We start from the raw sequence: 12,976 nt of genomic DNA, 5'->3' as shown, positions 1-12,976 counted from the left end.
CCCCCCCCCCCCCCAAATAGCCTTAATAGTAGTAGTATCTAGTAATCACGTAGTATTCTATGCTCCAAAGTGTTCTACAATCTATTGCTTCATTTGCTTTCTTTCTATCCTGATATTTTTGTTGTCATACTTCCTTGCAATCTTGCTTTGATTACCTTCTCGTTTGAGCCGAGGATGTATTGAGAAAAACCTCTCTACCCCGCAAAGATACAAGTAAGGTGCGCGTACATCCTACCCTACCCTGACCCCACTTGTGCGACTACACTGGATATGTTGTTAGACATTACATAGATAAATGTACTTTATTAATAAAAAAATGATAACGAATATAAAAATCATAAACTATTCTAGACAAAATTAATAGCAACACTCAACAGTAAATATTAGTATTTCATGCTTAAAGTAAAACCAGTACACACATTTTGATTAGTTCTCAATGATACAATTACACAAATCAATGGTGAAAACTCATTCGCTAAAAGAAAAGATGCATAATTAGGTCAAATTTGAGTATAAAGATCATTACCATTGTCAAGAAGTCATCACCAACTTAATTACTTAAGATAAATCAAGAAAATCTAGAATATTCTGGAGTTGTTGAGAATTGAAGAAAGATCTAGAATGAGTATTCTAGAGAGAATAGTCTAAAAATGTTCTACAAAAAGTAATTCTAGAAAAAGATAGCTAGAAATATTCTAGAGTATGTATCTCTATAGACTCTTCCATCACCTCCTATACATAGAGGTGTTCCATTTGAGTTGTAACTAAGTAACAAACCAAGTAACCAAGTAAGTAAGAAAGTAAGAGAGCAAACAAATGTATGCTAAGTAAAGAGTGTTGTTGAAGCAAGCAACAAGTGTGATCAACATTGTAAGACTGAAGCGGATCCTTACTTTGATATAATAAAATTCAAGTTGTGAGAAGTCAATAGTGCCCGTCGTCTCAAACAATATTCAACAAGTGGTATCAGAGTCTGATGGATAAGAGCAAGGTAGTAAAGAAATCGTACAAGCTATTGCCAGAAGCTACAAGTCGCGAGACACTTATCAATGGCAGAGTTCACAAGCACTCTCAATAGCATTGAGAAGTTCAATGCAATGAATCATGAAGCACGAGATGCAATATTACTTTCAGTGGTTCAAACACCACACCATCAACAAATGTTGAAGCAACAAAAAGGTAGAAAGTCAAAGCAGGAAAGGTCATGTATGCTCTCACTGTAACCACCGAGGATGAGTTCCTACAACGTATTAAGAATGACAAGACACCACAAGAAGATTGGGAAACGTTGACAATGATTTTCACAAAGAAGAATGATGCGAGATTACAAAGACTTGAAAATGAGCTTTTGTCGATCTCTCAATGGAATATGACGATTAGTCTATACTTCTCAAAGGTAAAATCAGAGACAAGAATGAGGAAATCATTGTTCATGGTTTAAGGCTGAAATACAATGGTATAATTAGAGTCCCACACAAATGGGCCACAGAACCAAACTTTATCTGAGTTGGAAAATCTGTTGGCAAATGAAGAAGGTTCGGAGAAGTCATTATCAAGTTTCACTATAAAAGACGAAGATAAGGCGCTATTCAACAAAAGGCAAGACTATCAAAAAAGAGAAGCAAAGAGAAGTTTACAGGCAGGGAGAGAAAAAATCAACATCAAAGAACTCAACGACAAAACAAGTAGGCGAAAGGCTTCAACAACCGAAAAATGGAGAAATGCTACAATAGTGGAAAGAAAGGACAGTATGCTAGAGATTGTTAGTAAAAAAAAGGTAAAGGTAATGTAGATACTTCTACTCAAAACAAGAAAGATAAAGAAGTTTGGGATTTCAAGACCTCTTATGTGTGAAGAAACTAATCAACAAGAGGATCTTGTCATATGTCACCCTAACAAAGAAAAGGAGATTGCACTTGCAACTGTAAATGAGAAATTGGTCGATTAGAACATGATTGGATCGTTGATTCAGAATAATCCAATCACATGACTGGTGATGAGAAAAAGCTCATTAACATGAGTGAATATAAAGACAGTCGAGTAGTGGTATCTGCAAATAATTCAAAAATGTCAATAAATCATATTGGCAAGACGGTGTTTGTGTCTCATCATAGCTCGAGACAAGTGAAACTTCAAAATATCTACCATACTACATGTTTGAAGAAGAACTTATTATCTGTATCGCAACTAACAAATTCTGGTAATTATTTCTTTGGGCCAAATGACATAAAAGTGTACTAAAACTTAAAAGTTACAAGCACAGCAATCATGGAAGGAAGAGGATTAGAGTCAATCTACATCATGTAAGCTAAGACAGCTTATGTTGAGAAAATCTGAAGTATAGCTAATCTATGGCATGCACGTCTTGGGCACGTGAGCTACAACAAACTAAAAATCATGATGCATCAGTCAAAATTAAAAGGCCTTCCCAAAGTTGAGATTATAGGAGACACTATATGTGTTGGATGTCAATATGGAAAAGCACGTCAACCAGTGGCGGAGCCAAAAATTCGCCAAGGGTGTTTAAACTATATAAGAGTTGATAAAAAAAATTCGCAGTGTGGATGCACAAAATACTTGTTTTTACGGATGAGTAGGTGCACCGAAATTAAAAAAATAAAATCCATATCATAAAATTACTAAATTATACGGAACTTCTTTTTTATCGAAAATTAAAATTATAAAACTATCAATTGTATAAATCAAAACTAATGGAGAAAGATCAACAAAAACAATTTTAGCTACTAGTTAAATATAGCCCCCTCTAGTTCATATTAAGTGAATTATTGAGACTTTTTTCATGATCCAAAATAACTAAATGTCTCAAAGTTCAAGAGAACTGTTGAAACTTTTTTTCCCATGATAACATTATTAACTGTTTTACATTTTCTAAAAGAATAGTGTATAAATAATAATAAAAAATAATAGTGGATAGTGATCTTTAATTTATCTTCAAATAATTTCTTTAGAGTGTGTTATACGTAATAAATCACTTAATATAGATCGAAAGTATAAAGAAAACAATAAAATCTTATTATTAGATTATTCAAAATTTAAGGTTGATAATTAGGTGCTATTTCTGTTCTAGAAAATATGAGCTAAAAACGCAGCTAATGAGGATTAAATCACCACCTCAAAAACCTAAATTAGCTCGGGAAAATAGTGTTAAAAAACACAGCTTATGGGGAACGAACCACAGAACTTAGAGCCATACACTTGCGCGCTTGCCGCCAGACTACCAATCTATGTTGTGCATAAGAGTGTTCAATTTATTAAATATACATATATTAGACAGTATTTTACTTACACGACGTATAATTTTCCGACGAAGGGTGTTCACCTGACCAACCTTACTAGGTTGTAGCTCCGCCTTGACGTCAACTTCCCTGTGAAGAATCGAAGTATCAAGTGAAGGAGCCATTGGGGCTAGTACACTCAGACGTGTTTGGACCAATCAAGCAGTCCTCTATTAGTGGTTACCGTTACAAGGTAACATTCATTGATGACTTCTCGAGGTACGTATCGATTTACTAATTAAAAGAGAAATCAGAAGTATTTGAGAAGTTTAAAGAGTTCCAATATAGTGTGGAGATTGATATTGGAAGAAAAATCAAATGTCTCCGTACAGACAATAGGGAGAATACACTTCGCTAGAGTTCAATGATTATCTTAAAGTGAAGATGATAATTGCCTGAATACGCCACAACAAAATGCAGTGGCTAAATGAAAAAAACAGACATTTGGCAGAGATATGCAAAAGTATGTTGCATAGTATGGATGTAGCAAAACCTACAAAATGCATGAAAACTATTGTCCATGTCACCAATAAGCTGCCGCAGGAAAAATTGAGATTCATCTCACCATTTGAAAAACATAAAAAAATGATCCATACTGTAAGTCACTTTCAAGTTTTTGGTTGTGTTATGTGTTCTTGCCAAATCATCTGCGCAACAAGTTTGATAAAGGAAGTTGTTTTGTGCATCTTTGTTGGATAGGATGAAATAGAAGGATGGAAATGTTGTGACCCTGCCACAAATCAGACATATGTGTCAAGAAATGTGGTATCTGACGAAGCATTATCTTGGTGGTCCAAAGAAGTCTCCCTGCCGGACTCGATAGCTCTTGAGCAAAAGCTGCAAGATAAGCTCAACGAAATAAAACAAGGGAACAAGATAGAAATTAACCAGACAAACAGGAGGTATCTCCACAAAAACAAAAAAGCTTGTAAAATCTGGAGCTTGTGAAACACCGGAAGAGTTGAAAGAAGAAGAATTCCAAAAAGGGTCACAATCGCAAGTGAGGAGGTCTACAAGACTGAAGCGTCCAAACACCAAGTACATAGATGCAACATTAACCATGATGGTTAACATCAAAGAGGCTACTAACTTTGAAGCTTCTTGAAAAAGTAGGGATCGGAATAATTTGACGGAAGTGAAGGGCATGGACGTCATGGACGTCATGATGCTTGTAAGGTTTCAGGAATCACTTAGGCATATTTATATGCCTAAGTTGTCAATATTTGCCCATGAATTTATTGAATTATAGAATGATCCTTAGTTATTAACTTGATTTTGTTATACTTGTGATAATTATGCACTAATACATGTGATTAGAGGTTTCAAGAATTCTCAAGGAAATTGGAGTCAAATTGAAGAAAAGAGATGCATGAAAGCATGAAAAACAGTTAAGGATGAAGGCCCCAGGGCCAGGCGCACTACTAGGCGCGAGGCACCAAGGCCAACATTCAGACATAATGAGATTCTGAAGCGCTTATCTGACGCTCTGCTAGGCACATTGCCAAGGTGGATAGTTCAAAGTTGATTTCCAAACGTGATGGGAGGACACGCCAGTGCTAAAAGTGTTAAATAAGATTCCTCATTGGAGTAGGTTTTGCCTCCAAGTTTTCCAAGTTTTCCAACTCTTATAAATAGACCCTTAGGGCTCCATAGTTAGGGTTCGACGTTATTTTGGTGCGCAAGAGCAAGTATCAACATTTGTAATAGGTTTCAATTTTCTAATGTTCTATTTTTCGAAAATCGCATGAACAATTGTATTTTGTGATTTTCTAATAACATGAGTGGCTAAACGCCTTAGTTCTGAGATTGTAGCTACAAATTGAACGTTGATTACCCTTCGGATGGCCAATGGTATGAACATGGGATTTCCATGTTGAAAATCTTAAGTTCGAAACTCTTTGCCAGCGAAAGCAAGGGGTTTGTCTTCTGGGTTGAGCTCGTCGCATCAGCTTGCCTAGTGCGGGTTACCTCTCCTATGTGGTTTGCGAGCTATTGCACCCAAAGAGTAGCAGCTGCGGTTTTCCTTGTCATCAAAAAAGAATTATTTAAAGCTTTTAGAATTAATTCTTGGTTGTCATTATAGGTTATTTTTATATTCTTGCTTTAGTATTTCTTGACTTGCCATTTAGTACATTGTGTCATTGTCTAATCCTAAAATCGAGAGAGGAGGAGTTAGATAGACTAGAGAGCTCGGTCGACCCATTTGATTGAGGTGTTCAGGTTTGACAGTCGGACGAACTTGTTTGATTACAAAATAGAATGAAATATATATGCTCATCAATTAGTTTATTTATCTTTGCTCAACGATATAGTTAGATAACTAATTGGAGTAGGCCAACTCATACAATTAAACCTACAAACCAATAACTTGACAACTAAAATTAGTTCTAAGCCGATAATATGATACATGAGATTCATTGCATGTTGCATCCCTAGAATTCACTTTTACTTGCTTAAAACATCATCTTAAAGTCGTTCACAATTAGTGACTTTTATTTGTTGCATAATTAGTAGTAGTAAACAATCATCACAATCTTGAAAACGATCACTTTTATTTTATTTGTAGAGTCAAGTGTCAAATACACACGATAACTCGTTTCTTTAAAGAATCTATATTACTTGAGCGACCACATACACTTGCGGGAGTAACACTCACAACAAATGCAAAGAAACAATTCAGTTGATATTTAGGGGGAGTATTAAGAATTCATCACCAACTTAATTATTTACTTAAGATAAATCAAGAAAAATCTAGAATATTCCGGAGTTGTAGAGAATTGAAGAAAGATCTCTAGAATGAGTACTCTAAGGGAGTAGTCAAAAAATGTTCTAGAAAAGATAGTTCTAGAAAAAAATAGCTAGAAATATTCTAGAATTGAGTAGTATGTATATCTCTAGATTCTTCTATCACCTCCAATGAATAGAGGTGGTCCATTTTAGTTACAACTAAGTAAGTTTCACAAAAAAACCAAATAAGAAAGCAAGTAAGAAAGCAAGAAAGTAAACAAGTGTATGCTCAAGTAAAGAGTGTTGCTAAAGCAAGAAACAAGTGTGATCAAGATTGTAAGACCGAAGCGAGTCCTTACTTTGGTATAATAAAATTCAAGTTGTCAGAAATCGATTGTGCCCGTCGTCTCAAACAATATTCAACAACCATCCCCTATGAGACCAACAAAGGAGGATACTGCATCGGCACGATGATGCCAGGCATTGGCTTCAATTAACCTACTGCCAACCCTTTCTCCCTCTCTTTTGTTATCCAGTATAATCTACAAGAAAAAAATTGAACATATATCTAGGAACAAACTCACAGATTCATTATTTGCTTCATTAATGAAGCTGCTATACTACCACGCATCTGAGAGAAAGTATAACAGCTTTCATTATTTGCTTTTGTAATCAATATAAAGCAACTGCACTTCATAACATAAAATACAGTTGACGGTGTCTGGAATATGGTCATGGAAATTCGTTGATGGTGTACAAATAAACTAATATTTCATAAAAAATAAATCAATACAAAGAAACTCTCTCTCATAAACATAAAATTGCTTGAAGGTAATATGTATATGGATACATAAGAAAAGGGAACAAATTCTTTTAATTTTCAAACTGAAGGTGGTAATGAATCTTACCCTTCTTTGACAGCTATAGAGAGTATTGTCACACTCAAAGCAAGGATAGGTGATCCATATCAATTCCATGGTGATGTTGCTCATGCACATGCAGAGGAGTTCATTGACTGATTAACAACTTTCAGAAGCTGCAGCCACAATCCCTGCAAGAGATGTCTCAAAAAATTTCAAACAATGGGAATATAGACTCCTAGACATAATGAATACTAGCTATAGATACATACAAGCAAAACATCAAAAGCATGCCACCCTATGCCTCCAGCAGTAGCCAACAGCACACCAGAAATTCCAAGATCTCCAAGAGTCTCAAATTTACCATGTCCTGTTCATATGAAAAGTAAAGTCAGATACAAAACCAGAATTATGATTTGATCAGAAAACATATTGGTTTAATAAGTAATCTAAATGTTGGTACCAAAGCTACAATAGGACAATAATAGGCAACTAGATTTGGAAGAAACACACAGGTAAAGGAGTAAGGAAAACAGAGATATAAACTTTGATGTAATGATTTATATATCATAGAGCTGGTATGATATGAATGTTACATTTGACTGTCTTTAACTCAAGCAAGATCCACTATGTCATGTAAGAAGTTTGTGCGTATTAATACTCCATCCTTCCAACATATATGATATTCTTTCTAATTCAAACTGTTTGACTCTATTTCACTAACAATGGTATTATGTTATACAACTTTAAAATATTGAAATTTATTTACTATAGATATAAACTTTGCAGTAATGATTTATCTATGAAACTAACTTATGAACCATCACTTTGATGTTTTCTTCTACTACAACTAATATATTACATAAGTCAATATTTTAAACTCCTAGCCCCCAATCAAATGTGTCAAACAAAATATAAACGGAAAGAGTACATGTTTGTTTAGAAAGAGTACATGTTTCTAGGGCTGTCTGCCTTCTACTAAGACATAATGTTGATAAGATTCGTATTTATTGATAAATATAGAAGATATGATATAACATTTGTTATGCGGAATTTGAGATAATACGAGAAAATATAAACGCGAAAAACAAGACAACAGATTTACGTGGTTCACCAATAAATTGGCTACGTCCACGGGGAAGAGGGAGAGCAGTTTTATTATGGAGAGGCAAGAACAGAATTACAGAATAGGGTTTGCCATAGCGTCTATATATAGTGCTAAGCTACGCCCTAACAGGCTTGGGCCCAACATACAGAATTAACAGATAATTAAGGGCCCAATACAATAACATTGTATACCGTCGGGCCGGGGGCGTCTCCGCCCCCCCGGACCCCCAGGCCAGGGGGCGCGTCGCCCCCCTGGACCCCCCGACTCGCTGACCGGGCAGCGAGACCCCCGTCCTTTCTGTTGGTAACGGGTCCAATTCATGGCATTCAACAGTCTACTGTATGGCTTACTGAAATAAATAAACTAAACATTTGGAATAGGATTAGACTACATGTAAGTGATGGGAGTAATATTATATTTACACAACCATTTATATATAACAAAATCTATTGATTGAATGAGTGATATATAAGCAGACACACAACTAAAACGTCTTCCAAAAACATGAACAGCCAAATACAAAAGAAGAGCAGTGAAAGTAGATATTCTACCATCAGCAAGTACGATTTCATTCTGAATCCTGTAGTTACAAAATCCAGCAGCCTCAAGCAGTGCAAATTATGTCGCTACAAGCAGATTTAACTTCTTTTGGGTGTAAAAAAGAAATTCCTAACAAAATTAACAGGGACCATTCCAGTTCCTGAGTGATCTTTACAACTGAAAATTAAACGTAGTTTTTTTTACAAAGGTATGTGACAAGCCTATTGCACCACATAAACCTTCCAAGAAAAGCTTCATTACTGCACAAACTCCATATACACATTGAACAGAACTGTTGTCAAACTTTCAGCAGTTCCTGAGATCAAATGTAAACATGTTTCAATAAAATCTTCTGTAAATAAAAAGGAAGCAGAAGTGAGTCAAAAGGTGAAGCATGGTAAACAAGGTAACAACCAAACCGCGCAATGAAAGAGGGAAAAATTGGAAAAGAAAGTGAACTACCATCATATTATCAATTGGATTAGATTAAAAATGGAACAAGGGAATGGAAGGGAGAAGCAGCTGCATTATAATACTCCATTTCCAGTAGAAGCGTTCCTATTTGTTTGGTTAGCAAGTAGAAGATTGCTAGACAACACAAGACTAAAGTTTGAATGGGAAAAAAAAGAGAGTAAAAGCTCTCTCCTTTGGGGTGTGCATGCACGAAATAAATGATTCCACTTGCATCAACGGACTGACTGTCATGGACACAGCTAGACTCCCATTTCTGTTATTCAGAGCTAGTCAATGTGCATTAGGAAACACATAAGGTATCTAAAAAGGCCTAGCAAAGCACAAAGGTGCAGAGAAACATGATGTGGTGAAGGGAAGGGTAAGGAAATATTATTTTATTTCCCAAATCAGAACTAAACTGTTGATACTCAGTTTCTGCTTGTTTATATCTAATTAGAAAACAATTCCCAGGGATTGAGTCTACCCATATATTTTTGCATACACGACATTTTATCTCAAAGCACATGATATTCTTGATTAACATACCTTCTCCTTCTGCTTGAAGACAATATCAATCTTCTTCATGTATTCATCTGTCACTTTCTGTGTAGAAAAAGGAAGAATGACACAAGTATAAGACTTCAGATTGCACTATAATGATGATTATTAGTAACTTGAGCTATTACCTACAGCAGGTTTGAGAAATTAGAGCAAAAGTTGGCATTCAACAAATCTCCACCTTGACCCCCCTGGACCCCCCGACTCGCTGACCGGGCAGCGAGACCCCCGTCCTTTCTGTTGGTAACGGGTCCAATTCATGGCATTCAACAGTCTACTGTATGGCTTACTGAAATAAATAAACTAAACATTTGGAATAGGATTAGACTACATGTAAGTGATGGGAGTAATATTATATTTACACAACCATTTATATATAACAAAATCTATTGATTGAATGAGTGATATATAAGCAGACACACAACTAAAACGTCTTCCAAAAACATGAACAGCCAAATACAAAAGAAGAGCAGTGAAAGTAGATATTCTACCATCAGCAAGTACGATTTCATTCTGAATCCTGTAGTTACAAAATCCAGCAGCCTCAAGCAGTGCAAATTATGTCGCTACAAGCAGATTTAACTTCTTTTGGGTGTAAAAAAGAAATTCCTAACAAAATTAACAGGGACCATTCCAGTTCCTGAGTGATCTTTACAACTGAAAATTAAACGTAGTTTTTTTTACAAAGGTATGTGACAAGCCTATTGCACCACATAAACCTTCCAAGAAAAGCTTCATTACTGCACAAACTCCATATACACATTGAACAGAACTGTTGTCAAACTTTCAGCAGTTCCTGAGATCAAATGTAAACATGTTTCAATAAAATCTTCTGTAAATAAAAAGGAAGCAGAAGTGAGTCAAAAGGTGAAGCATGGTAAACAAGGTAACAACCAAACCGCGCAATGAAAGAGGGAAAAATTGGAAAAGAAAGTGAACTACCATCATATTATCAATTGGATTAGATTAAAAATGGAACAAGGGAATGGAAGGGAGAAGCAGCTGCATTATAATACTCCATTTCCAGTAGAAGCGTTCCTATTTGTTTGGTTAGCAAGTAGAAGATTGCTAGACAACACAAGACTAAAGTTTGAATGGGAAAAAAAAGAGAGTAAAAGCTCTCTCCTTTGGGGTGTGCATGCACGAAATAAATGATTCCACTTGCATCAACGGACTGACTGTCATGGACACAGCTAGACTCCCATTTCTGTTATTCAGAGCTAGTCAATGTGCATTAGGAAACACATAAGGTATCTAAAAAGGCCTAGCAAAGCACAAAGGTGCAGAGAAACATGATGTGGTGAAGGGAAGGGTAAGGAAATATTATTTTATTTCCCAAATCAGAACTAAACTGTTGATACTCAGTTTCTGCTTGTTTATATCTAATTAGAAAACAATTCCCAGGGATTGAGTCTACCCATATATTTTTGCATACACGACATTTTATCTCAAAGCACATGATATTCTTGATTAACATACCTTCTCCTTCTGCTTGAAGACAATATCAATCTTCTTCATGTATTCATCTGTCACTTTCTGTGTAGAAAAAGGAAGAATGACACAAGTATAAGACTTCAGATTGCACTATAATGATGATTATTAGTAACTTGAGCTATTACCTACAGCAGGTTTGAGAAATTAGAGCAAAAGTTGGCATTCAACAAATCTCCACCTTGACCCCCCTGGACCCCCCGACTCGCTGACCGGGCAGCGAGACCCCCGTCCTTTCTGTTGGTAACGGGTCCAATTCATGGCATTCAACAACATTCATATTATATCAGCTCTACTACAATATCATATATTGGTTGATTTTATTGAATCAACCACGGGAATGAACAGTCCTCAGTTAACTAAATCTAATTAGGTAGGCAGCTATTACATCCACCTATTGCACAAGTAAACACAAGCACAAAATCAAAAGATAAAAGCTATGTACAGAAAGTGATGTAAGATCAAAAGAGTTGAAGTGTAGATACAAATTAAGAGTGACCATATGGATGCTCTTCGTCTTTGGGAGTCCTTGCAGCTTGAAAGGACAGCAATGACACACCACACAGAACCTTCAAAGGCCATAAGAAAGCATTAGCATTAGTAGTAGGTTCATAGTGGCTCAACACTACAGAGGCAGAAATTGTGTCTGCAATAGCAGCAGTGATTCAAGTGTCGTGGTTGAGATTTTTTTTTCATGATAATCAATTTAGTAGCTCATTGTGGCTCACAGTCCTGTATTTCATGGTAAACCTAAACACTTGAATATCAAGCTTTTCTTCATAAGAGAAATGCAAAAAAATGGTGATGCGAGTTTTCTCTATTGCAAAAATGAGGAGCAGCAGGCTTGTATCTTCACTAAGCCTCTACCAAGCAACAAATTTAACTTCTCCTGCATAACCTTGGAGTTTGCAGGTCTTAAAGCAAAGAGTGTTACAAAAATGCATAACTGCAACAGTCTAAATTTGTTGTAATCTGTGTAGCAGTTTTATCCCTAATTCTTAGGAGTTATTTTTTTTATTTCAGTTGAGATAGTGAACTCTATTAATTAATCTGGAATTAACACTGAAGTATCCAGTTTGCTTTCATCAATAACATTTTTGCTGGTTTATCAAGTTCTATCAAACTTAAGTTCGACTTGTTTAATAGAAAGTAAAACCAGATTTTATGTTGTTCATTTTCTGGAAACTCACAACCTCCATTGTCAAATGGTCAAGAGATTAAAGTTAGAGTTCATTTTTATAGATTAGAGTTAGAACAATAAACATCAATAGATACGTCACACATACCACATCGGAGATAGAATAAGCCGCATCAGCATTAACGGCGGTGCTTCCACATACTAAACCTGTAAAGCTTTTCTGGTGGCAAGGCCAATATCAGCAGCAAGTCCAATCCAGAAAATCCTCTCTCTGTCATACCGGAGCGGACGTCGTGATGGACATGATGATGAGAATGTTAATCGCCCGTATGCCATCTATTGTAAAGCATGAAACTCGGATTCAACACGTGTAGCTGAATCTTCATCACCGAATTGGAAATTCGGAGACACGAGAGCGAAATCGTAATTGTGCCTACTGATAGTTGTTGATATTGAGTAGGTTTTTCGTATTCGATTTAGAATGGTAATTACCATATTTAGAGATTCTTCAGCTGGATCAGAGTTGCTCCGACTACTGTTGAAGTTTTCCGATGAAGAAATTATGTGAAACGCCGGCTAGGAGTTGTACCGATTTTCGCCGCCGTTGAAACCAGTTATAGCCTATAGAAGATACTAGGAGCTGTAACTAATAAGTTAACTAAAATTTATTCAAATAGAAGTTAGAACTAAAAAAAATTCATGAACTTCTTTTTCTTCCGCCAATAATAAAATATAAATTTGCCACCTAAACTGGATTTGAATGATTAGTAATACCAGTGTAATAGTACTTCTATAGCCTCCACTT

The 12,976-nt window shown here is 35.9% G+C and overlaps 1 protein-coding gene across 3 annotated transcripts in view; it reads right to left on the bottom strand.

The window, feature by feature from the left end:
* The window catches only part of LOC107031170 (homeobox protein LUMINIDEPENDENS-like), a 25,993-nt gene extending 13,127 nt beyond the window's left edge, over positions 1 to 12,866 (bottom strand). Inside the window, exons 1-5 of one of the 3 annotated variants that reach the window (XM_015232428.2) lie at positions 12,320 to 12,864; positions 11,519 to 11,602; positions 7,156 to 7,253; positions 6,932 to 7,074; positions 6,383 to 6,565 (exon numbers count right to left, since the gene is read on the bottom strand). Coding sequence is in view for 1 of the 3 variants with exons in the window: in XM_015232427.2 (XP_015087913.1) it covers positions 6,932 to 7,021 (90 nt within the window). In the remaining 2 variants the exon portion in view is untranslated. Of the gene's footprint in view, positions 1 to 6,382; positions 6,566 to 6,931; positions 7,075 to 7,155; positions 7,254 to 11,518; positions 11,603 to 12,319 lie in introns of all 3 variants that reach the window. The other 2 variants (XM_027919518.1, XM_015232427.2) reach the window with 2 other exon arrangements.
* Positions 12,867 to 12,976: the final 110 nt, after the last annotated feature.

The sequence above is a fragment of the Solanum pennellii genome, chromosome 9 (assembly GCF_001406875.1).
Source record: "Solanum pennellii chromosome 9, SPENNV200".
Classification (NCBI taxonomy): domain Eukaryota; kingdom Viridiplantae; phylum Streptophyta; class Magnoliopsida; order Solanales; family Solanaceae; genus Solanum; species Solanum pennellii.
This window is presented reverse-complemented; position numbering and strand designations above follow the sequence as displayed.